At 36.2% G+C, this 23,906-nt stretch overlaps 1 protein-coding gene across 8 annotated transcripts in view; it reads left to right on the top strand.

The window, feature by feature from the left end:
* SEPT7 (septin 7) overlaps positions 1-23,906 on the top strand; it is a 55,537-nt gene that overhangs the window by 4,343 nt on the left and 27,288 nt on the right. For 2 of the 8 annotated variants that reach the window (XM_006085333.1, XM_006085331.3), the window contains exons 2-4: positions 12,211-12,215; positions 13,542-13,644; positions 19,517-19,623. In XM_006085333.1, coding sequence (XP_006085395.1) covers positions 12,211-12,215; positions 13,542-13,644; positions 19,517-19,623 — 215 coding nt within the window. Of the gene's footprint in view, positions 1-667; positions 670-12,210; positions 12,216-12,726; positions 12,763-13,541; positions 13,645-19,516; positions 19,624-23,906 lie in introns of all 8 variants that reach the window. The other 6 variants (XM_006085334.1, XM_006085332.3, XM_014452749.2 and 3 more) reach the window with 5 other exon arrangements.

Genomic DNA, 23,906 nt, shown 5'->3' with positions numbered 1-23,906 from the left:
AAGGGTCCCAGGTTCGATTCCAGTCAAGGGCATGTACCTTGGGGGTGGGCACATGTAGGGAGTGTGCAGGAGGCAGCTGATCGATGTTTCTCTCTCATCGATGTATCTAACTCTCTATCCCTTACCCTTCTTCTCTGTAAAAAATCAATAAAATATATATTTTTTAAAAAGTAGGACCCCAAAGTTATTGGAAAATTAAATGAGATAATACATGGCAAGTTCTTAGCCTGGCTTATAACAAGCACTCAGATCTTAGCTTTAAAAAAGGTATTAGACTATTTGGCAATTAACTACTTTTCTGTCTCCATTGTAAGTTTCTTAAACTCAAGGACTGTTTTGTTCACTTTAATATTTACTTACTAAATCATTTGTGGTATGATTTAAAGGTATGTATACAGTGGGATTAGTAGGAGAAGGATACCTTTTACAAAATGGAAAAGATGAATCTTAAAGTTGGGTATAAGTTATTAGGCAGAGGAAAAAGGATACTTATTCTAAGCTGAAATCATAGTGGTGTAGGTTATGAGATCTTGTGTGGTATGTTGAGGATTTATCTTTATTAAAGGATTTTAAAAGACAAGGGGTAACAATGAGCAACATGATGATAATTCCAGTAGGGAAGATAGAGTACAAGGTGTGGCCAATGAAATAAGGAAGGTTAACGCAGCTGTCCTAGGACTAAAAAGAGATGACGGACATCACTAGGGTGTTGGCAAAGGACATGGAGTATAGGGATGTTGGTGAGATACGTGGTGTGTGAGGGGATGTAGGTGGTAGATAACGAACCCAGAAATGTTGGAGCTTTCTGGATGAAACTGGCTAGGTGAGGAAGGGTGTGGATGGGAGATTTACTTAAAAAAATAAAATAAAAAAATAAAAGAGTAGGTATCATTTCTTGAGATAGGTGATTTAAAATATGAAATTGATCCCTGGCCAGTGTGCTCAGTGGTTAGAGTGTTGGCCCACGCATGGGTTCGATTTCTGGTCAAGGGCATGTACCTGCATATTCCCATTTTTGGTGCGTGTGGGAGGCAACTGTATCGATGTGTCTCTCTCCATCAATATTTCTCTCTCTCCCCAACTCCCTCCCTCCCATTCTCTCTAAAAATCAAAGGAAAAAAATATCCTCCAATGAAGATTAACAAAAACAAACTAACAACAACAACAAAAAAACACACATGAAATTTCGAGGCTAGGGAGATAGCTAAGTAGGCATGTCTGGTAGTCTCAGGATTAGGAGAAATCTTGGATGGAAAATAAACATTTTAAGATTATTATAAATTTATTCATTTGTGCTTTGAATTTTTATGTTTAGTAATTGAATCTGACATATTGAACAAAAGCTATACTGGTAGTTTGGTCAATACATTTATTTGTTTGTTTTTTAGATTTGGCTGATATTTGTGCTTTGGTGAGCAGAGTTGAAGGAAATTGGAATTAAGTGATTTGTGTGAAACTCATGCATTCTTCAAAGTTAGATCAGAAGTCACCACTTTCTTGAGTAATACTAAAATGTTTACTTAAAATTTCTGCTGGTATATTTCACAGCAGCAGCTGTTTAAGGGTCATGCAGGTGTTTCTTTACACAATGACATTTTGTATCCTTATGTATTCAAATTGTTCATTCAGATTGTAATTCAAGTTCTTTCTTTTTGAGGAATATTTTGGTACAGTTTTAGAGAATCTGTAAATACTTTCAGTGAAATCATTATTTGTTAAGAGGAGGCAAACTCTTTATAGTACTTTTATTCTAGTGCTTTCTGTTTATACTGTTATTAAAATGACCAGGGTACCACTTCATTTGTTAGCATTCTGGGATGTGAGGTGTTCTAAACAGGGAAACACTTTTCAGTAACTAATATACTGTCAACCACCAACATTTTAAACTATTTTTCATTTTAAAAAGTTTCATATATATATATGTACATATATATATTTAGTTCCTTTTATGATTAATTTAAACAAATTAACCAGAAGGAATAAAAACCATTAAGTTATTTCAGTCGCTAAAAGTTAATTTGTGTTCTTTTTTAATTACGTAAAATTTTTTCATGGTTGTAATTAGAGGTATATTAGTGGTTAGTGGTTCTTAACCTTGGTCAGGCATTGGAAACACTTCTAATGCTTAACACTTGGAGGCTCATTAATTCACAGGTATGAGGTGGGGGTTCAAAAAATGTGCATATATCAGTATTTTAGTTAATTATGATGAGCCATCAGGATTGATAACCTCTGACATGAATTACATATTATGTGGTAGTATTTGTAAAAGTACTCTGTAAACTCTTACATTTTATACAAACCAAGATACTGTTCACTTAATATTTAGTGTGGTTTTTGGTGTATTAACTCATATGAATTAAACATATGTATTAAATAAATATATACATGGTGTTCCAGTGTTGATACCCTAATTTGCCTAGCCATTTTTTTATTTGTAGTTTCAATATTTTAGAATTTTAAGAATTATTTTAAAGAGTATCTTCAAGCAAACCTCTTCTGCTCTCCTTAGTTATTTTCCTAGTTTAGTACATTAAACTTGTTTTAATTTCTGTTTCTTATATTACTGGAGAGAGATTTGTTATGTATAAACTGATTAGTTCTTTATTTTCAGTAGAATATACTGAACTTCTTAAAATTAACATCAGGAATATTTTGTTTTATGCTGTGACTTATATAGTATGGAACTATTAAATAATGCAATATGATAGTCATTTTTGCTTTTTTTTAAACTATATGTACATTGCTTTTCACTTTTTTCTGTTCTCTGGATATATTTATCTTCTTCTGTCCCTGGAGTTTGTAACTATACAGTTTGCTGTTACAAATCTTTGTGTTTTACTTGCTCAGCTTTTATTTCCTGGTTCATTTCTGTATTGAAGGTCTGCTACTTGTTAAGCAGTGAGTTAGATTTCCATTTCTGTTTTCCAGTTGTATTCTGTATAGTTGATATGCTGGGTGAAAATGAAATAAAGTAGAAGTGATTAATATTTTATGGAGTATAAAATAATGTGCAAATAGAAAACCAAAATATGTAGTCATTGTATAATTTGCAAAGACCATGCTAGTACATACATGCTTAGAGGACAAATTGTAATCTATTTTTTACTAGAGGCCCAGTGCACAAATTCATGCATGAATTCATGGTTGGGATCCCTTGGCCTGCTGGTGTTCAGGCCTTCTTGCCCAGTCTCAATCAGGGCCGATGGGGGCCAGCCGGCCTGAGAGGGACCATGGGAAGGCTCCAGGGCGTGTCCAGCCCTCTCACCCAGTCCTTATCAGCCAGACCCCAGCAGCAAGCTAACCTACCAGTTGGAGCGTCTGCCCCCTGGTGGTCAGTGCACATCATAGCGACTGGTTGAGCAGTTGACTAGCATATTGTACTTTTATTATATAGGCTATTTATTGATTGATTTATCATGATAGAGAAATAGGTTGTTCCACTTATTTTTTATCATCTTTTTAAAAATAATTATTTAATGTTGAAAGTATTACATATGTCCCCTCCCCCGTTGACCCCTTCCAACCCCCCTCACCCCATTGAGGCCTTCAGCATCCTATTGTCTGTGACCATGGATTATGCATATTGTTCCACTTATTTATGAATTCATTGGTTGGTTCTTGTATGTGCCCTGACCAGGAATTGAACCTGCAACCTTGGCATATCAGGGATGATGCTCTAACCAACTGAGCTACACAGCCAGGAACTTGTCTTTTAGTTTTCTCGTTGCTGGAAAGGGTGAATCTAGTAGTTAACGTATTTCTAGCTTAAGTTTGGAAACTTGAGAACTTGGCAGAAAGGATGGAACTAGTGATCCTAGATAGAAATATACATAGTCAGTTCTGTTTTGGATTTTGTAATAGAATATAAAAGTTGGTCTAATACAGAACAACTAGGAGTTACATTTTGAGAGGAGGGTTCATTCAGCTGTGAGCCAAAAAGATAAAACTAGAATGACTTAGCTGGCAAGCAGACTCACCAAAAGTAGTTAAGTTTGTGTTTGACCATGGTGCTGTGCTGTTAGAAAGGTAATTATATAGATATTGTTTCTTTGTTTTCTTTTTTTAATCCTCATTGGAGGATACTTTTTCCATTGATTTCTAGAAAGTGGAAGGGAGGGAGGAGGGGCAGAGAGAGAGAGAGAGAGAGAGAGAAAGAAACATCCATGTGAAAGAGACACATCGATTGGTTGCCTTCCACATGTGCCCCCACCCTTGACCTTGAATTGAATCTGAGACTCTTTAATCCATAGGTGGACGCTCTAACCACTGATCACCCCAGGCAGGGCCTTTTTAAAAAAATTTTGGAGCGATTTTAGACTTGCTTAAAAATTGCAACCCCTATCTTTATGAAAGTTAAGTATTTTGATCAACACGGAGGAAATGAAGAAGTAATACCATAAACTTGCAAATACGCCATGTTGTATGAAATCAGTGTTACATGGAATAAACTGGCCTGGAATAAGGGAATAAGAGGAGTTTTATGCTTGATGGAAACTGTTATTTTATTGTACCCCAAATACTACTAATATAATTGGCCAATTATAGAACTTTAAATATTTTTCTATTTATAGTATAGGCTTCTAAAGATTCTTATTAAAAATACTGTTTTCTCGGCCCTATCAGCAAGATTCTACTTGTCACCCAGCCTGCGTGGCTCAGTGGTTGAGTGTCAACCTATGAACCAGGAAAAGATTTTACTCTGTTTCTAGGCTGAGGCCCAGGTAACTTTTTTATAAAGCTCCTCAGATACTTTTGATTACAACCAGGATTGGGAATCACTTATCTGCAAAGAATAGAGACCTTAATACTTGCACATTGTACTTTACTCTTTGTGAAGTGGTAAATATTTCATTCATGTATACTAGTATACATACATATGTATATGTGTGAAAATATTATATGTATATCTTACAATAACCTCATAAAGACATTATCCCAATCTAAGGCTCAGAAAGGTTATGTAATTTACTCACCAGAGCATAGCTCTAAGTTAGAGCAGATACTGGTATTCATATTTCTTATTAAAATATACTACTGGATTCGTCCACTTGGTCTGCGGGGGTCGCACCAAAACCGGTAGCTGGACATCCCCCTAGGGATGTAGCAGTGCGCCAAGCAGCAGGCGGCAAGGGAGGAGCCAGAACCGGGGCCGGGTGCCATGCCACTTGCACTCATCCTGGCCCGCTGCGCCTGCTGCCGCCACACCTACTGCCACCACTCGGTAGTACTGCTGTGGAGTCGAGAGAGGCCCCTCCGCCACAGCTGCGCTCACCAGCTGTGAGCCTGGCTTCTGGCTGAGCGGTGCTCCCCCTGTGGGAGCGCACTGACCACCAGGGGGCAGCTTCTACGTTGAGTGTCTGCCCCCTGGTGGTCAGTGCATGTCATAGCGACTGGTCGTTCTGCTGTTTGGTCAATTTGTGTATTAGCCTTTTATTATATAGGATAGTTTTTAAAAATTTCTCTCTGAGTCTTTTGTAGAGATTTGGTCTTTCCATTCCCTTTAACAATATTTGTGGCAGGGGGTTATATGCTTGTAACCATCATTGTTACTTCCCTGTGAACTTTGTTTTGTACATATCCCTGCTGAAACCAAGAAGTGCATATTTTGTGATCTTAAAATTACAGATCAGAATACATCTATCTTTTGTCTCATTCTACTTGCTATAAGTCTGTTAATGAGATCTAGAGTTAAATTACCTTTTAGGGTAGCTATTGATTCATGGAGCATAGCTTTAGCTAAGATGTTCCTGCTTTTTCCTTTCATGCTGCTATTGGTTTAACTTCTTCACTTTTTTTTGTTGTGGTAACTAGAGCAACTTGTTGATTGAATGGCTGAAAATGTGCTTTCACCTTCCTTTGTAGTCTGATCTTAACTGAAAGTTTGTCTTTCAAATTCTGGTTTGGGTTGGGGAAAAAGGTAATGGTTTAGACCCACATATTTCTATGTTAAAATTTAATTTGGGTTCTGAGTGTGTCATATAAAGTTTTTGTTACCTTTCTCAGTTTTGTTTAAGACTTCCTTTTTAAAAAAATATATATATTATTGATTTTTTACAGAGAGGAAGGGAGAGGGATAGAGAGAGTCAGAAACATCGATGAGAGAGAAACATCGATCAGCTGCCTCCTGCACACTCCCTACTGGGGATGTGCCCACAACCAAGGTACATGCCCTCGACCAGAATTGAACCTGTGACCCTTCAGTCTGAAGGCCGACGCTCTATCCACTGAGCCAAACCGGTTAGGGCCCTTTCTCAGTTTTTATCATCTGCCAGTTTGACAAGCCTATCTTTCATGTTTTTTATCAAAAGTATTGAATGATGTTATCTGGATTTAAGTAAGATGGATCCTGGTGGTGTCTAATTCTGTTGAATTTGGCATACAACTAACCAGCTATTGATCAATCTTATTTTATAATTTTCCAGTCTTTCTGTGCCTTGCTTGTCAGAATTACCTCCTACAATTTTTCTTGACATCTTGTCAGAATTACTCTTTTTTCCTTTGCAGTCCAATGCAGCGGTTGCCACCTGTGGTTTGCGGACCACTTGTGGTCTGTGATGTCCGAAAGGTTGGTGACCTCTGGTCTAATGAACTTGTCAGAAATGGAAAATAAAGAACACCTGATTTGTCTATTAAAAAAACAACATACTGATTTGTGGTGAACATGACTTCATTTTCTTTCTTTGATTTTTTTTACTAGAAATGCTTCAGATTCCTTAATAACCTGGAAAACAGAAAATATTATAAAACTGAATTACCCCAAATCCACTTAGCAAAATACAACCAGTGTTAAAATTTGAATATATTTTCTTTCCAGTTTTTTTTTTTGTAAACTTTTCTTAAGAGCAGTAAGTGGCCCAGCTGGTGTGGCTCAGTGGTTGAGCATCGACCTATGAACCAGGAGGTCACAGGTTAGATTTCCGGTCAGGGCACATGCCTGGGTTGTTGGCTCTATCTCCAGTAGGGGGCGTGCAGGCGGCAGCCAATCCAGTGATTCTCTCTTATCATTGATGTTTCTCCCTTCCTCTCTGAAATCAATGAATCTATAATAATAAAAGCCTAATAAGCGAATTAGACCGGACATCCTTCTGGATGACCTTCCAGATGAAGTCAGGGCTGCGAGGGAAGCCTGGGTCCCGGGTGCCTGCTAGCGGCCTGAGGGAAGCCCGGGTTCCGAGTGCCAGAGGGAAGCCGGTGCTGGCAGCCGGGGGAAGGAAGGCCTACTCTTGCACGAATTTCATGCATGGGGCCTGTAGTATATATCCCTTCCCCTGGCTGCCAGCACCGGTTTTCCTCCCGCACCTGGGACCCAGGCCTTCGTTTCGGCCCGAGCCGCCTTTAGTCTTCGCTCTGCAGCTTCACGCCTACGTATGCAAATTCACCGCCATCTAAAAACAATTTCTATCAAAAAGGCATTATATTGTTTATATTTCTCATGAATAATTTTCCTTCTCAAAATGTCTTAAGGGAAAAATATAAATTCTGTTTCTGTTATGCTACATTTAAAAAATTGGATTCTTTTGTAAGGAAGAGCTGTTCTGTCTTATGTATTCATTCATTCATTCATTCAGTTACTTGTTAATACTGGTATAGGGAAACAGTTGTCCTGGATTTGACCATTGAGAGCTAGTTCAATTGGCTCCTATTCTTCCTTTCAACATGCCCCTTCAATTTTGGGGGGTACTTCTTTTTTTTTTTTTTTTAATATATTTTATTGATTTCTTACAGAGAGGAAGGGAGAGAGATAGAGAGCTAGTCCAAGTTCCTTTTATTTGAGAATAGTATTTAGAATGCAAGGTCTGAGCACTAGAAGTGGTCATTGCTCTTGGGGTGTCATTGCTTCTAGGTGTCTTTAGCAGATCTAGGAAACTACATAATTATATATTCACACCTATATTAATTTCTATGTATCTGAGTGTGTCTAAACACTATATATGTATATGTTTATTAATGTAAAGTCATTAATTCATACTAATACCCCAATTTCAGTACACTAACACAAGGTTCAATCTAGTCTTTTTCTTTACCTTATTTGTAACTCCTTTCTCCAACAGTGAAAAACCTGGCGTCCATCACAATTTACATATTTATTCAATTCTGGTATACACATAAATGTAGTTTCAGAATTGGTGTTACTATTTACTTACTAGGGCAGTGATGGCGAACCTTTTGAGTTCGGCGTGTCAGCATTTTGAAAAACCCTAACTTAACTCTGGTGCCGTGTCACATATAGAAATTTTTTGATATTTGCAACCATAGTAAAACAAAGACATATTTTTGATATTTATTTTATATATTTAAATGCTATTTAACAAAGAAAAAATCAAAAAAATGAGTTCACGTGTCACCTCTGACATGCGTGTCATAGGTTCGCCATCACTGTACTAGGGTATAGTATTTGTATATACTTTTTTGTCTTTAGTCTTATACAAAGTACTGTTTTTCAAAGTTATGTTTTTTTTCTTCCCCACTCTAAGTGTGATAGTGTTACTGATTTGAAGTACAGTTAGCTTCATTTGTTATTTCTTTTCTGGTTCATTTTGTGTTCTCATATTCTGGCTGGCTTAGGTTACTTTTTATTGGAATGTGTGAAACATTACTGTGGTATTAATAGTCAACTCTATAAAAACAGTATACCCACAAGTGTCCCTCAGACCTTATATCTCTTTTTACTCTATTCTGGTACCCCCTTTCTATCACTGTTCCACCCATCCATATGGACAATCAATCTCATTAGTTTCTGATTTAGTTTTTAGTTTCTCCCTAGATTTTTACATAAATAAGAAAACTGTAAGAAAGGAGACAGAAAAATTGTAAGTGAAAGGTAGCGTACAGATCTTGTTTTCTTATCTTCTGTCTAGTTGCTTTATCCCTTTTTGAAAATGAGATGTTGAAGTCCAATTCTTGTTGAATTATCTTATTTCTTCCTTCCATGTTGTTAGTCTTTGCTTTGTGCATTTTTGGTCTCTGTTGTTAGGGGCATATTTGTTTATAACTGTTATTCCTTCTTGATAAATACTCGTTTTAATTAACATAAAACATTTTTTGTCTATGGTAACAAACTTTGTTTTAAAGTCAGTGTTGTAGCCACTTTAACTCTTTTTGTTACTTTTCCTAAACTTTTTCTTTCAAGCTAATTGTATCTGTGATTCTAAAAGTGTTTCTTGTGGGCACCATACAGTTGAGTCATGGTTTTTAAAACTCCATTCAGCCAGTCTTTGCCTTTTGGTTGGAATGTTTAATCCTGTTACATTTAATCTAAGTACACTGAAAGGTAAGATTTACATCTGTCAAGTTCTGAAGTTTCATTTCACTTATAGTTCTTTTCAACTTGAGAATTTTTGTTTGGTTCTTTTTAATAATTTCTATCTCTTTATTGATGTTCTGTATTGGCAAACATTGTTCTCATGCTTTCCATTAGTTTTGTGTTTTTTTTTAACATCTTTAAAGTTTGCCTAATGTCTGGGCTTTTTTGGGGGTAGTTTTCATTGATTGCTTTTTCCCTCTCTATATGGGCCGTGCATTCATGGAGAGGGTTTTTGGTTTTGTCTTGTTGCATTTCTCATAATTTTTTCTTGAATGTTGAACGTTTAAGTAATATAGTATGGCAACTGGGGTCAGATTCTTCCTCTCTCCCATTCCACAGGGTTTATTGTTGCTGTTTGTTGTTTGTTTATCAACTTTTGGGGAACTAATTCTGTAAAGTCTGTTTTCTTTGATATGTGTTGTCATTGAAGTCTCTGATTATCTTAGTGGTTTTGTTATCTTGTGGGATCTTTCAGGGAACCACCAGACATGTCAAATAATGATAGCTCTTTGGGAATGAAGCTTTGAAGGAGCATGTTCTGCCTCCAGTTGTGAACAGCTGCTGATTTTTGCCATTATTGCATGTTGTTGGTTTTCAAGGCTACTCTGGTGCTGGGGAGGGGAGATGAGAATGGACAAGTTAAAATGCAAAAAGAGCTGCTGTTTTTGCTGAGATTCAGTCCTTTTTATTGAATAAGCACTCTTTGGATTGCTGCAAGCCTTTTGTTAATTTCCAGGGTTCTGGAGATGTAAAGATGGGAGGAGTTGAAGATTTTTAAGTAGATCCTACTAGGAATCTATCTCAATTTTCCTCAAATTCCGGTTTTGTTGGGTTTCCAGTTTATTACAACACCCTGTGATTAATTTTGTTGTTACTGAAAAGTATATTTAGCAGTTTCTAAAACAAGTTGCTCTTTTCAATTCTTCCATAATACTATCTATATGCTTATGATTCCCAAATCTATGTTTACAGCACCAACTAACCCTAGAATTTCTAGATTCTTCTATTTAATTGCTTACTGGACATCTCTCCTTAAATATAATGGACACCTCAAACTTAGCATGTTCAAAGATGTTTTCTATTTTGGCAACTTTGGCTCCCACCTTTCCAGCCTTTTCCTTCTCTATGTTGCCTCTTTCCCTAAGAGATATCACTAGCCATGGAGTTGTTCAAGCTAAAAGCCTAGGAGTTTTCTTTGGTCTATTTTTCCTTCACCAGTCAACTCCAGTCCATTAGCAATGTCCTGACAATTCTACCTTCAAAACATCCTGAATCCTTCTGATCTTAATCTACACCATCTAAAGTTAGTGTACCCTTTTTTTCTTGGACTATTGCAGTAGGCTCCTTACTAGTTTCCTTATTTTCACTCTTTCTCTAAGCAGTGAGAGCTATCTTTAAAACACAAATCAGGTCAGGTCACTCTCCTGTGTGAAACCCTCCAGTGGCTTCCCATCATACCTAAAATAGCATCCGCATTTCTTTGGTCTGATCCCACATGACCTGGCCCCTGACTGCCTCCCTGACCTCATTTTCTATCACTTATCCCCTGGTCCACTACTTCACATCGTTACTGTTCATGTACCTTCTTTTTGTTCCTGGAAGTAAAAGTTCATCCCCACTTTTAGGGCCTGCCACTTTGCTTAGAATACTTCTCTTTTCTTACTTTAGTCCTCAAATTATACTATATGCCAAAGACTTCTAGGAGATGAGGATAAAGCAAGGAATAAGACACAGGGGGCAGACTCTGAGGCGGTTTTGTTATGTTTTTTTGTCTGGTGGGTTTCTTGAATATGCAAACTAATATTTTCTCTGTAACTTCTTCAACTCTCCCAGATGGCCCTTTTTTTATTTTTGATGCCACAATTTATATAATTCATTAATCTCTACCTTGATGGAGCTTACAATCTAGTTGGAGGTGGGTTGGGGCAGAGATGGCAATAAACAAGATGAGTACAATGTATGTTAGATGGTGGTAAGGGCTAAGGAGAAAATCATAAAGCAGCGAAGTTCTGAGGTGATGAGTGGGAGTAATTTTAGATAAGGTGGTCAGGGTGGGCCTTGCTGTGAAGGTGACATGTGAAGGGTTAGCATCATTATCATCATTGTTTCAGGTTGTAGTAATACTCACAGATTCATGTCAGTATAGAATAAAAATGCACACTTTTCACAGACATTGTGTCCAAGGGCAGTCTGTTTTCTTTGTGCTTCATTAGTTGTCTTTCAGTTTTCACAGCTCACATTTACTTCATTTTTCCATTTGTTTTTGCTTTCCATCTTTAGCTTCCTTCCCTTTCATGTATCCATCCATGAGCCTGCATTTCTTCCAATTCTGAATTTTAGTTTAGGTAATTAATAAAACCTGAAACACACTACTGTGTAAATATTTTACCTAAAACATTTTGTCTTTATCTGATCTGGGCTGTCTTAATTCAGTGACTGACAAAGCAAAATTGACATTTTTTTCTTACTGGTATTTAAACTTGGTTCCTATATAGCTTCCAGAAACTGTATGCTTGACAGCTTTCCCACCATTTCTCATAACACTTCAGGTGCAGGGTATATAAAAGGTAGGAGGTTTTTTGTTCTATATTTCATCAAGAGAGCTGCTGAAAATGAACTCAACTCACTGGGCCTTTTATCCCTCAAAAAAAAAAATGTCTTATTGACGTGTAGAGAACAGTCTGCCTTTAATTTATTTGTAATTTACCTGTGATTTGTTGAATTACATGTAAGTAACTTTTATTTTTTCCCCTATCTTTTGCTATGTTCCAATGGATTTCCTCTCCTGTTTGGACTAAATGTGTCATGTACAATTCTTGGAATTCTTCATTTACTGTTTCTCTGTGGATCTGTTCTGTTGGAATCTGGAACACTGGAATGATGGAAATGTGTTCTTTACAAAGTAGCTGTGAGTATACTTGATAATTTATACAGAGACTTTTTTCAGTCTAAATTAACTTAAATTTAACTTACAGTTGGATGAAATTTAAGCCAAGGAAGCCTTAATTTAATACATAGTTGTAGCTCTACACATGTAGGCTCTCAGATATTTTATTTTAAAATAATATATTCTGATCAGTATCCTAATTATATTTAAAATTAGGTTTTCAATCTAATTGGCATTTTTTTGTCTCAACATTTGGCTTAAAAATTAGTTTATGTGAATGAAAAAAGGGTAAAAGGTTATGGATAGAATATTTAACTACATATGTGATACTAGTGAGGAATGCAGACTGTTGTTAAATCCAAATGTGTTAAATTAATGCTTTAATCTCATATGAGGTTTTTAAAATGAGAATTTAAATGGTACAAAAACTTTTAAAAGAAATGAGTACCTCTTCAGAATATTTTGCAATTATATTTTAATGATGAATAAGACCTACCTCTTAAGTAAAATTAACTAATAAGACTCTACTCAGATGGCCTGAACTATGGACAGTTTTTCTCACCAATGGGTAAGTTAAAAATCAGACTTATTCACTACACCAATTTAGAAGTAAGTTTTCTTTGAATTACTCATGCAACTATTATTTTGAGGTCATCAAAAAACATAAAAATTATAAAACTGAATTATAATTTAAAACCAGGATAAATCTGATTTCCCTGATAATGAAGACAGCAGGATCATGTGAAAACTTGAAGTGACATAATTGGATTTTGGTATAATAGCATGAAAGATGCTGTTTATTGATTAACACTGGTCATGAGAGCCTTCAAAAATTTGTGGAGAAATTGCTTTAAACTCAACTTTTTTTTTTTAAACTCATACCTGTGGTAATTAGTATGAACAAATGGGATAATTAGAAGAGTTCTTAATATAATTTTAAGGGATTTTATATTGTGAATAATCCTTTGTTGTTTCTTTTTAAGTTGATTGGTCAGAATCTTATTGTGAATAACTCACTATCTTTTTAAGTTGATTGGTCAGAATCTTATTGTGAATAACTCACTATAAAGTGAAATCTTTGCTCGGAGGCAGATTTTTAAAATTTTTATTTTATTTCCTTGGATTTTTATAATTGGCCATTATATTGTCAGTTAACTCATGCTTAATTCATTTTGTCCATTGCTGCAGTTAAGCAATACTTTTATTGATACCATTAGAAGTCTGTTTTATTTGCCATGAATAATAGTTTGTATCGTTTTCAAAAATAGGTTAGTGAAGGAAATTTGAAATGTGTGACAAAAGAGTTTGTTGATAAATGAATAACTTGGCCCTTTTTTCTTTTCTCAGCAACAGAAGAACCTTGAAGGCTATGTGGGATTTGCAAATCTACCAAATCAAGTATACAGGAAATCAGTGAAGAGAGGGTTTGAATTCACACTTATGGTTGTGGGTAAGATATGATTTCTCCCTAAAATTGAATTTTGATCTAAATATTAAACTATTAATCAACTCTGAATGAATTTAAGAAAACAATACTCCAAAAAACTGCAGGGACCCTGTGTTATATTTTCTCTTATTATGTGAATACGTTTTAAAATTGAGCTTGGTATAACAGGATTTATATGTTTTCTTGTCTCCTTTTAGTTTCCAAAACTAAAAGTTGACAAGCAGTGGGGTGGGGTGGAATAGAACACTAGAGAAGTTCTCTTCACTTAGTAATGCTACAAGAGGAAATAGCATCTGGTGATTACTTATTTCTCCAGGATAATTTTTTTTCTGTGGCTTATATTGCTAAGTAGCATCATAGCACATGAGCATTTAACTTAAACATATGTGCTCTCAATTTGAAAAAGAAGGATAGGGTAGGAAGGATCATAATCATGCAAATTATTACTCCAGGAATTCGTTGAGTATAAGTTCTGGAGTGAGTGAAATATGAATCTCCTTATTCTTTAATTCAGTCTCATTTTTCTGTGCTTTATTCTTTGAATACCTTACCCTGCATGTAGTCAATTTTAAGATTGTCAAGGGTTACTTTGACAGTAGGTTGGTAACATCATCATTGTCTATGAAGGAACACATTACCATATGTAAGATAAATAGACTTAAATGATAGTCTTAATCTTAAATGACTATAATATTTTCATCTCATTTAGGCTGACTTTAGAACAAATCCTAAGTATGATGCAACTTTATTGTATTTGTCTATACTTTGTAAGAAGGTTAAAAGCAGGATAATGGATTGACTGTCCTTGACAAAGAAAATTGAGTTGATACTGGGCCTTTATGTTGTGTGCATTAATTTTTGCTAATACAGTCAACCCATGGTATTGAATTAGATTAAATTATTTATAAAATACTCCTTCATTGAAGGGAAAAATATTTTTATCAATTGACCATAATACTTTAGTTAACTTGCCTGTCAAAGGTAGAGTAGAAGTATAGTATGCCTAGCTTCCAAATTGCTGCTATGGAGAAGTGGGTCTAGCTATATGGATAAAACTTCTATAGAACATGCCTTTTCTTCCATAAGTTTGTAAGATGATCATTATATGTGAAGAAATAGTACATTTACATATGTAATGTTAGTGATCTTAAATGTCAAACTGTAGACAAATATAAGATCATTTTTTTTAAAATATATTTTATTGATTTTCCACAGAGAGGAAGGGAGAGAGACAGAGAGCCAGAAACATCGATGAGAGAGATACACCGATCAGCTCCCTACTGCACACCTCCCACCGGGGATGTGCCCGCAACCAAGGCACATGCCCTTGACCGGAATCAAACCTGGGACCCTTGAGTCCACAGGCTGACACTCTATCCACTGAGCCAAACCGGTTACGGCTATAAGATCATTTTTTTTAATTTGTAAGAAAACTTCCAGGGTCCATTAGGATAATTACAAGGATTTTCAAAAATGTTTTGATATTAAAATTTTAGTATAAAAAAATAACTTCTTTCTTAGCAAATAGGTTTTTATTGATTTTTTTTTTTTAAGAGAGGAAGGGAGAGAGATATAGAAATACTGATGAGAGGAAACATCAAATTGATTGGCTACCTCCTACACATACCCTGCTGGGGATCGAGCCTGCAACTTGTGGCATGTGCCCTGACCAGGAATCTAACCACTGACCTCTTGGTGCATGAGTCAACACTCAGCCACTGAGCCACACCAGTTGGACTAAAGAATAATTTCTTGAACATATGCTTAGTAGAATAATATTGGCATATGCAGGCCAGATTGAGTTTTAAATGCCTGTGAGATTTTTCTAGATAAAATATATATTTTTTAAATGTTAACTCTTACCTGAGGATATGTTTTCATTGATTTGAGGGAGGGACACGCACACACGCACTCGGTTGTCTCCTGTACGCACCCCAACAGGAGATTGAACCTGCAACATTTCACTGTGTGGCCAGAGCCACACTGTCATATCATCTTGATTTTCAGAGGAAATATGTAATCTCTGAATGTATTCTTTTGTGAACTACAACTTTTGTATTTTCATTGATAAAACATTTAGGTCTCTAATTCAGCAAAGTATGAAATCTGTCTAGCTTTTTATTAAGCATACTAGTGGCCCAGTGCATGAAATTCGTGCACATTAAAAGGGGATTAATTAGAGGAAATATTTTAATATTGCTATTTGCCCTTTCTCTATAATAGAAGTGTCAGAGATTAAAGAAAATTAGTAAAATATATATGAAAATCTTTCTCCTGTCAGAGACTGGGGCGCACCACGGGACCCAGAGTCAAGTCCCTGCCCACCCATGTGTGCCTCAAAATCGCGCGAGACCCAGACCCAGCCACCTCCCCTCCCCTCCCCCATTGGGCTAGATCCAGACCTGGCCGGTCTCACCCTTGTCAAGCCCCTCCTGGCAGGGGGTGCGGCCTGAGGTTCCCTGTCAAGCCCCATGGGGCCAAGGGGGGGGAGCCTTAGGTCCCTGCTGATTGCTCATTAAGACTCATTAAGGAACTCAGCCTACACTGTGAGTGCAGCTATCTTGTGTTACAGAAACCCTGCCTCCGCTGTGGGCGCCACGGTCTTTGTGGTGGAGTGACGGTCAATTTGCATATTCCCGCTTTATTATATAGGATTTACACCATTAACTATTTATTGTGAATGTTACAAATATGCATACTCATGTTTTTGGTGTTTTTTTTTTTTTTAAAGAAATACAGGCTCACACAATCACCAGTGTGCTTGCTTCATGCAACGTACCATTTGTCCTTTGTGTATAAATTTGGGTATATGAGATATATGGGACTTGAAAGAATCTATGAGTCATCTAGTGCATAAGATCAAAGTCAACCCTTCAGCATTAAAAGGCACTCCTTAACATCAGTTTGTAGAATGTGCTCCCTGCTCAAGAATAGATCAACTCCCTGCTTCCCCTCTTCTATCCAAGTAAAATGTTTTGGGTTTTTTTGTTATACTCTGTGGTGTGTTTTTTCTTCTCCTGATATCTCGCCTTTTTCTTACCCTCTAGTGTGATCATTGGCCTTAAGCTGCCCTCTAGTTTTATAGAACCCTCCACTTTATTTCCACAAAATCTTTACTTTGGTTCATATTTTTCAAAACTAATCCTATTTCCTTTCAAACTAAAACTTCCATAGTGAATGCTGGCCACTACTAGAAAGAAATTAGAGGGAAAATGTAATATCCCCACCCCAGTATGAAAGATTAACAGTATTTCCAAGAATACTTGATTTTTATGAGGGGATGTTTATTGAATGATCAGTTAGAATTTCAGGCAACAACATGAAGAATTTAGAGGAACGTGGTGTGAAGAGCTGTTAAACAGTATCTGTTGACTTCAGCTTTTTTTTTCAGTTTAGCAGAACTTACAGAAACTTGATTTACAAACTCCAAAAGATGGCATACCCTAGCCTAAAGGAAAAAATACATTTATTTATTTTTATTCTTGACATTATTACAGATGTCCCTCATTTCCCCCCACTTTGCCCGCTTCCATCCCGCCCCTACCCCACCCCAGACATATACTCACTCAGGACAGTGCATTTTAAAGACAAGGTTGTGATAATCCATTTTAAAAATAATCATAAACAAAATTTTCTTCGTAGACATTTAGGTTTTTCTGGTAATAGGATTTTTTAAAAAGTTATCTTCTTGAATTGGGCTATAAAAAAGAGTACTTTTATTTGATTATACCAAGAAATATCATAAATCATAAATATCCTCCTTAAGACCTCTCAACTTTTGATGCATAGCAAGTGAAAACTTTTGAACTCAGTGAATGAGGTAATTATTGAGCGGTTGGTTGGAATGTTTGCTACTAGCTACACAGCAGAATTACTACTTAGCTCTTAGAGCTGGTGGTCAATTACTGTAATTAGAATAAGTAAACCTTATTTACATAATTGCAGAACCAGGTCATAGGGAACCTGTTTAGCTTGCACTTTACAATTAGCCTGTACATCATCTGTATGTTGCAAATTCCAGGATATATAGAATACCTTGGAAATAAGCAGTATCTAATGTAACCTAGACTGTTAGATTAAATCTTCAGAGATGAGCATATCAAAAAGCAAAATAGCCCTAACCAGTTTGGCTCAGTGGATAGAGCGTCAGCCTGCGGACTCAAGGGTCCCAGGTTCGATTCCGGTCATGGGCATGTACCTTGGTTGCAGGCACATACCCAGTAGGGAGTGTGCAGGAGGCAGCTGATCGATGTTTCTCTCTCATCAATGTTTCTGACTCTCTCTGTCCCTCTCCCTTCCTCTCTGTAAAAAATCAATAAAATATATTTTTAAAAAATCAATGAAATATATTAAAAACATTAAATTAAAAAAAAAAAAGGCAAAACAAAGAATAGCACCCTCCCTGGATAACTTATTTTTATCTACCTCCTGGGTGATATCTTTTCTTTATTTAACTGAATAAATCTGTACTTTTAAATTTCCCACCTGTTAACTCTCACCATTTGACTTCTTAATATAAAATTGCTTTTATTAAAGGTCAGGAAAAGGCCTTCTCATTGTCCCTTGGCCACTTTTTAAAAAAATCTCTTATTTGGTATTATTGACCACTTTTCTTTGCAATTCCTTCTCACTTTTTGTGATACCGCCTCTTGATTTATCTTGTTGCTTAGGTTCCTTCCCACTAACCATCTTTATTTTTCTTTTATTATTATTATTTATTTTAATCATTATTGTTGAAACTGACCATCTTTAAATGTTGGTGTAACTATTATAAATAATTATTGGTGGGACTTCAAAACTTCGTGAACAAACATCTTATGAATGTTTTATTCTTAGGCTTGAAATGTAATATTTCTGAACAGTGATGAAATATGCATGGCTTTCATGGGCTAAAACTCAAAGATATGATCATAATATATTAAGTATTCAGTAGGTATCTGAAAAATGTTTACTTGGGTAGAATTTTTTCATTTATTTTTAATCAAGCATATTATTCAGGTTTATTTTTAATAATTAAGCATATTAATTATTCAGGTTATCCCCATTTTTTAACTACTTGGTTTATCAGTATCTGAGAGGCCTGTTAGTCTTTCACTATGTGCTCTTGTAGCACCTTGTGCAATCATCTTTGTACCATGTTTAAATTAAATGGTATATTACAGGTTTCTCCCAGCCAGTGTGTATATGGGTACGTGTATGGGGGTGTGTGTGTGTGTAGGGAGATTCTTTTCCTAGCTGTATGATTTCTTGCTTTGGTCATTCATTAATTATTGCATTTTTACTTTTATGTTTTATTTCACTAAAGCAGCCATATACAATCCAGTGTTTTGTTTATGCCTAACTTTGACCTCTAGGAATACATTATTGTTAAAAATGAAGGCTATTGCCCAGCTGGTGTGGCTCAGTGGTGAATAGCGTCCTATGAACTAGAGGTTATGGTTTGATTCCCAGTCAGAGAACTGGGATAAAATATGCATGGCTTTTGTGTCTCAGGCTCGATCCCCAGTAGGGGGCTAGCCCATGATGATTCTCTCTCATCATTGATATTTCTATCCCTCTCTCCTTCTCCCTTCCTCTCTCTGAAATCAATAAAAACATTTTTTTTCCTAAATGGAGGCTGTGGTATCAGGAACATTACTTTGTAAAATTATAAAACCAAAAAGATTCCTTGGAAACATGGGTCTAATTTGATAAGAAAATGAGGACAAAGAATTTACTCTAATAGGGAGTCTTTTTAGTATATTTTCTAATGTCACATTTTTGTCCCACCAAGAAGTACTTGGATATAGCAAGTTTGATTATAGCATTGGTTGAATATTATAGTCAATAACATGGCAGAGTTTAACAGATTCCCCTTCCTCCCTGTTTCTTTTAGGTGAATCTGGATTGGGAAAGTCAACGTTAATCAACTCATTATTCCTCACAGATCTGTATTCTCCAGAGTATCCAGGTCCTTCCCATAGAATAAAAAAGACTGTACAGGTATGCGTATTAGTTTTGTTAATTGATGACAAGCTGAAATAATGTTAACACACAAAATCACGTACTATAACTTTTATTATGCTTCCCTAGAGGTAGGTTTCAGAGTTGGCCTCAGCCAAGGTAAAGTGGTAAACATGTTGCTAAGAGAGAAAGAAGTGCAGCCAATTAGAGGAATTATCTTGACTAAAACCCAAATTTGTCCTGAAGACCCTAATAGAAATTACACTGTGATAATTATAGGAGTAACTAATACTCCTAGAGTTGTGCTGTATAGTAAGGTAGCTACTTGCCTTATGTGGCCATTTAAGTTTGAATGAGTTAAAGTAAATAAAATTAAAAATTTAACTTCTCAGTTGCAATAGTAACATCTCAAGTATTCACTAGCCATATGTGGCCAATGGCTACTATTTGGGCAGTGAATATATATGTTACCGTTGCAGAAAGTTCTCTTGGACAGTGAGGTAGAGAAAACATGACTGAAAAGCCATTATTATTTAAATACAGTGTTCTGTGTTCATTGGTAACATAATACCACATAGTGGTTGAATGGCAGTAGCAGTTCATTAAGGCTCCCAAGCTATGTGTGGTCTAATTTAGTACTTTTCAAATTGGCTTGTCTATTCAGATCACTTGGTAAAATTTAATTTCTGTTCTGTTAGGTCTGAGGTGGACTGAGATTCTGCATTTCTAACAAAATCCTAGGTGATGGCAGTGGTACTGGCCCATAGACCATATTGCATATATAGACTCTAGATCTGTCTGCACTGTCCAGTACAATAGCATTTGCCACATGTGGCTGTTGAGCTCTTAAAATATGGGTAGTCCAACTCGAAATGTTATGCAAGTATAAAATACACCTCCTATTTTGGAGACTTAGTATGTAAAAGAGAGTGTAAAATGTCTAATAGTTTTTCTTGTTTTGATTGCATTTTGCAATGATAAAATTTTGGTTATATTGGTTTAAATAAAATACATTATTACTTTTTAAAGTGGCTACTGAAAAATTCAAAGTTACTTTTGGAGTTTACATTACATTTTTGTTCGGCAGCAGTGCTCTAAACTAGCGGTCAACAACCTTTCGGATCTCATGGACACCAGTGGTCCATGGACCCCCGGTTGGTGACTGCTGCTTTAAACTATTGATTGAAAAAGTTGTTGGTGGAGTGATGCAGCACATAAGCAGAGAGGAGGGGCATGGAGCAGGCTTTACTCGGTAGTGGTGCAGGAGCTGGATTTGGAGGATTGGCAGAAATTATCTCAGAGCACAAGATGGAAGGACAGTCTGAAAATTTGGGACAGAAACATATATATCAAACTGCAAGATGCAGTGTAGAAATTGGATCCCTAAGACATAATTCTGTTACATAAATGTTTTATTTCTTCTTTTTAAAGCTTTGCTGCTGGGAATCTTTTTTTATCCCTCATAGAGTTTGAGATTTCAAATTACCTGCAAAAGTGTGTTCTAAAAACTTGCTATTACATTGCTTATTGTAATCAGTATTGGATATTTTAACTCTAAGCAAAAAGTTAAACTTTTAACTTTCTTAATGTAGGTATTTAAATTCAGGATCAGTAAATGAAGTACATAGAAATGTTAAAGGAACCCCAGTGTAGATTCCTAGGTTTGGGCATATCTATATATATAAAAGCCTAAGGGACTGAACGACTGGTTGCTATGATGCGCACTGACCACCAGGGGACAGATGCTCAGTTCACAGGATCGGGCTCCCTCCTGTCTGGATCGGGCCTGTGGGTATCCAGCCGAAACCCGCTATCCGACATCCCCTGAGGGGTCCTGGATTGCCAGAGGGCACAGGCCAAGCTGAGGGACCCCACCGGTGCATGAATCTGGGCACCGGGCCACTAGTTTAGTATAAAATATCTGTTAGCCCTAGCTGGCTTGGTTCAGTGGATAGAGTATCTGCCTGTGGGTTCAATTCCGGTCAGGGGCACATGGCTGGGTTGTGGGCTTGATACCCAGTCGGGGGAGTGCAGGAAGCAGTCAAACAATGATTCTCATCATTGATGTTTCTGTCTCTCTCTCCCTCTCCCTTCCTCTCTGAAATCAATAAAAATATATTTTTAAAAAAATCTGTTAAATTTTAATGTTCTTGTACCTACCAAGGTGATTAGTGCTAGTGAGGTTTTCTAAAGCCTCTTAGTAATTTTAGCACCTAACAAAATGCCAGGCTTGCATTAGTACTTAAACTCACATAATGAGTCATTAGCATCTTACAAGTAGTGTACCAAGTACTTTAGATACATTAACTTACTTAATTCTTATAAGGACTTTATGAAGTAGGTGGTATTATCTCCATTTCACAAATGTGGACATTGAGGCACAGAGATGCTGATATGCCTGAGATCATGTAGAGTGACAGAACTAGGCTACAAATAGAAGCAGTCTGGTTTAGTCTGTATTCTGTCAGCCTATGCTATCTCTCTATTGTAGATGATAAAGAGCTAGTTTAATTAACTTATTCTTAATAAATGGATTAGCTTTTCTTTACATCTACCCCTTTTTAAATAATGTTTGGTCCAATAAATTATCAGTTTTCTTTTGGCTTATTTTACCTTTTCCTTTAAAAATATGACATAGGGAGATATTTTCCCAATTAGGCAATTTAAAATGAAGACTAAATGATTTGATCAGTGAAGTTATTTCTTCCTCATAGTTTTGTAATATGTGAAAGTAGTTTAAGTAACATGAAAATGCCTCTCTAGGCCATGAGGCTGCTCTCTGGTGCTGTGCTAGCTAGTAGGGATACTTGAAGTGGGGTTTTTGTCGTTGTACACACATGGTGTTTGCTGTTGCTTCTCAGGTTTGAATTTGCAAGATGGACTCGGGAGGGTATTGACTTTCATTTAAGTACTGGGCTTGAAATTCCAATAAACTGCTGGGTGGATGATGGAAGCCAGTTAACTCACGAAAGTTTTGTACCTTACCATGTTTTAAAAAAATATCTCTAGCTCTCTTGATTCCCTGTGCAGTGATTTTTACTAGTGTCTAAACAGGTGAGAGTATCATCCCATGCAATCTCAGGAATTCAACACACAGAAATCTAGTTTTACATACTCTGCAATGAAGTATTTGTTCAAACAATGAGAGATTGTTTGTAATGTAGTTATAACAGTGCTTATTCTGTAATGGTTCACATAGTGCAAAAAAGTATATTAAATAGGATTCGTATACAATTGTCATCAGTGATTCCCACATTGTGAGACTGAATATTTTTTCCTTTTATTATATCTTCTTAATTTTATACAGTAAGCATGCTTTTATCATTCTTTTTTTTTTTTTAACACCTTTCAGAAAGGAAAAAGTAGCACCAAAAGATAAAAAGTAGCTATGATGGGGGTTTGGGGCAGGGTAAAATTTATACTAGGTCAGTTTAACAAAACCTTCCTCTAATATTCCTTATGCCAAAAATAAATTTGCCAAACAAATCAACAGATTTATTAAAAATATCTATAGCCATATGGTACTGTTGACCCTAAACCAGCTGCTCTTCCCGCAGATTCTTCCATCTCACTACATGCAACTCTACCTTCCCAGTTGCTCAGACCAAAAATCTTGGAGCCATCCTCAATTCCTTTCTTCTACTTCCACATGCAGTCCATCACAGCACATCCAGAATCCTACCACCTTTTCCCACTTCCCTAGTACCACTCATATCCACAGTTCCATCTTCTCTTTTTCTGGATTATTGCAGTAGCCCCCCTTCAACCTATTTCCTACACTTATTTTCACTTTTGGCTTATTCTGCCTGTAATACTAAAAAATTCTCCTAGTCTCTGCCCCCAGCTCCAAATGTGTTAGCTCTATGAGGGTAGGGACTTCATTTTTTTCACTGTTATAAGCTCAGTTCCTAGACTGTATCTGTCATATGTTAGCATCCAGTATTTATTGAGTGATTGAACGAATGATTTAAGAAATTTATAAGAGTAAGTTTAATTGGGATATATTTTAACTTGAGGATATTTGAAGTTTTGTTAATTTTTGTTTTTTGGTCTGTGATGTCCTGTAAATCCTTGTTGTAGATTAAATAAAATAGTTTTAAATTTGAGGATCTTTATTAGTTTTATTATTTTCATCTTGTCTCAAGCAACATTTTTAAAAATTTAATTTTTAATTATTGTGTACCTTGTATACTAAAGGGCACAAATTTAAGCATAGAGCTTGATGAATTTTTGTGTGTATTTTTATATCCAGGTAACTACCACTCTGATTAATATATACATTTCTAGCACCCCAAAAGGCTTTCTTGTGCTGTTCTCACTCA

Source organism: Myotis lucifugus, unplaced genomic scaffold (genome assembly GCF_000147115.1).
Source record: "Myotis lucifugus unplaced genomic scaffold, Myoluc2.0 scaffold_18, whole genome shotgun sequence".
NCBI lineage: Eukaryota > Metazoa > Chordata > Mammalia > Chiroptera > Vespertilionidae > Myotis > Myotis lucifugus.
This window is presented reverse-complemented; position numbering and strand designations above follow the sequence as displayed.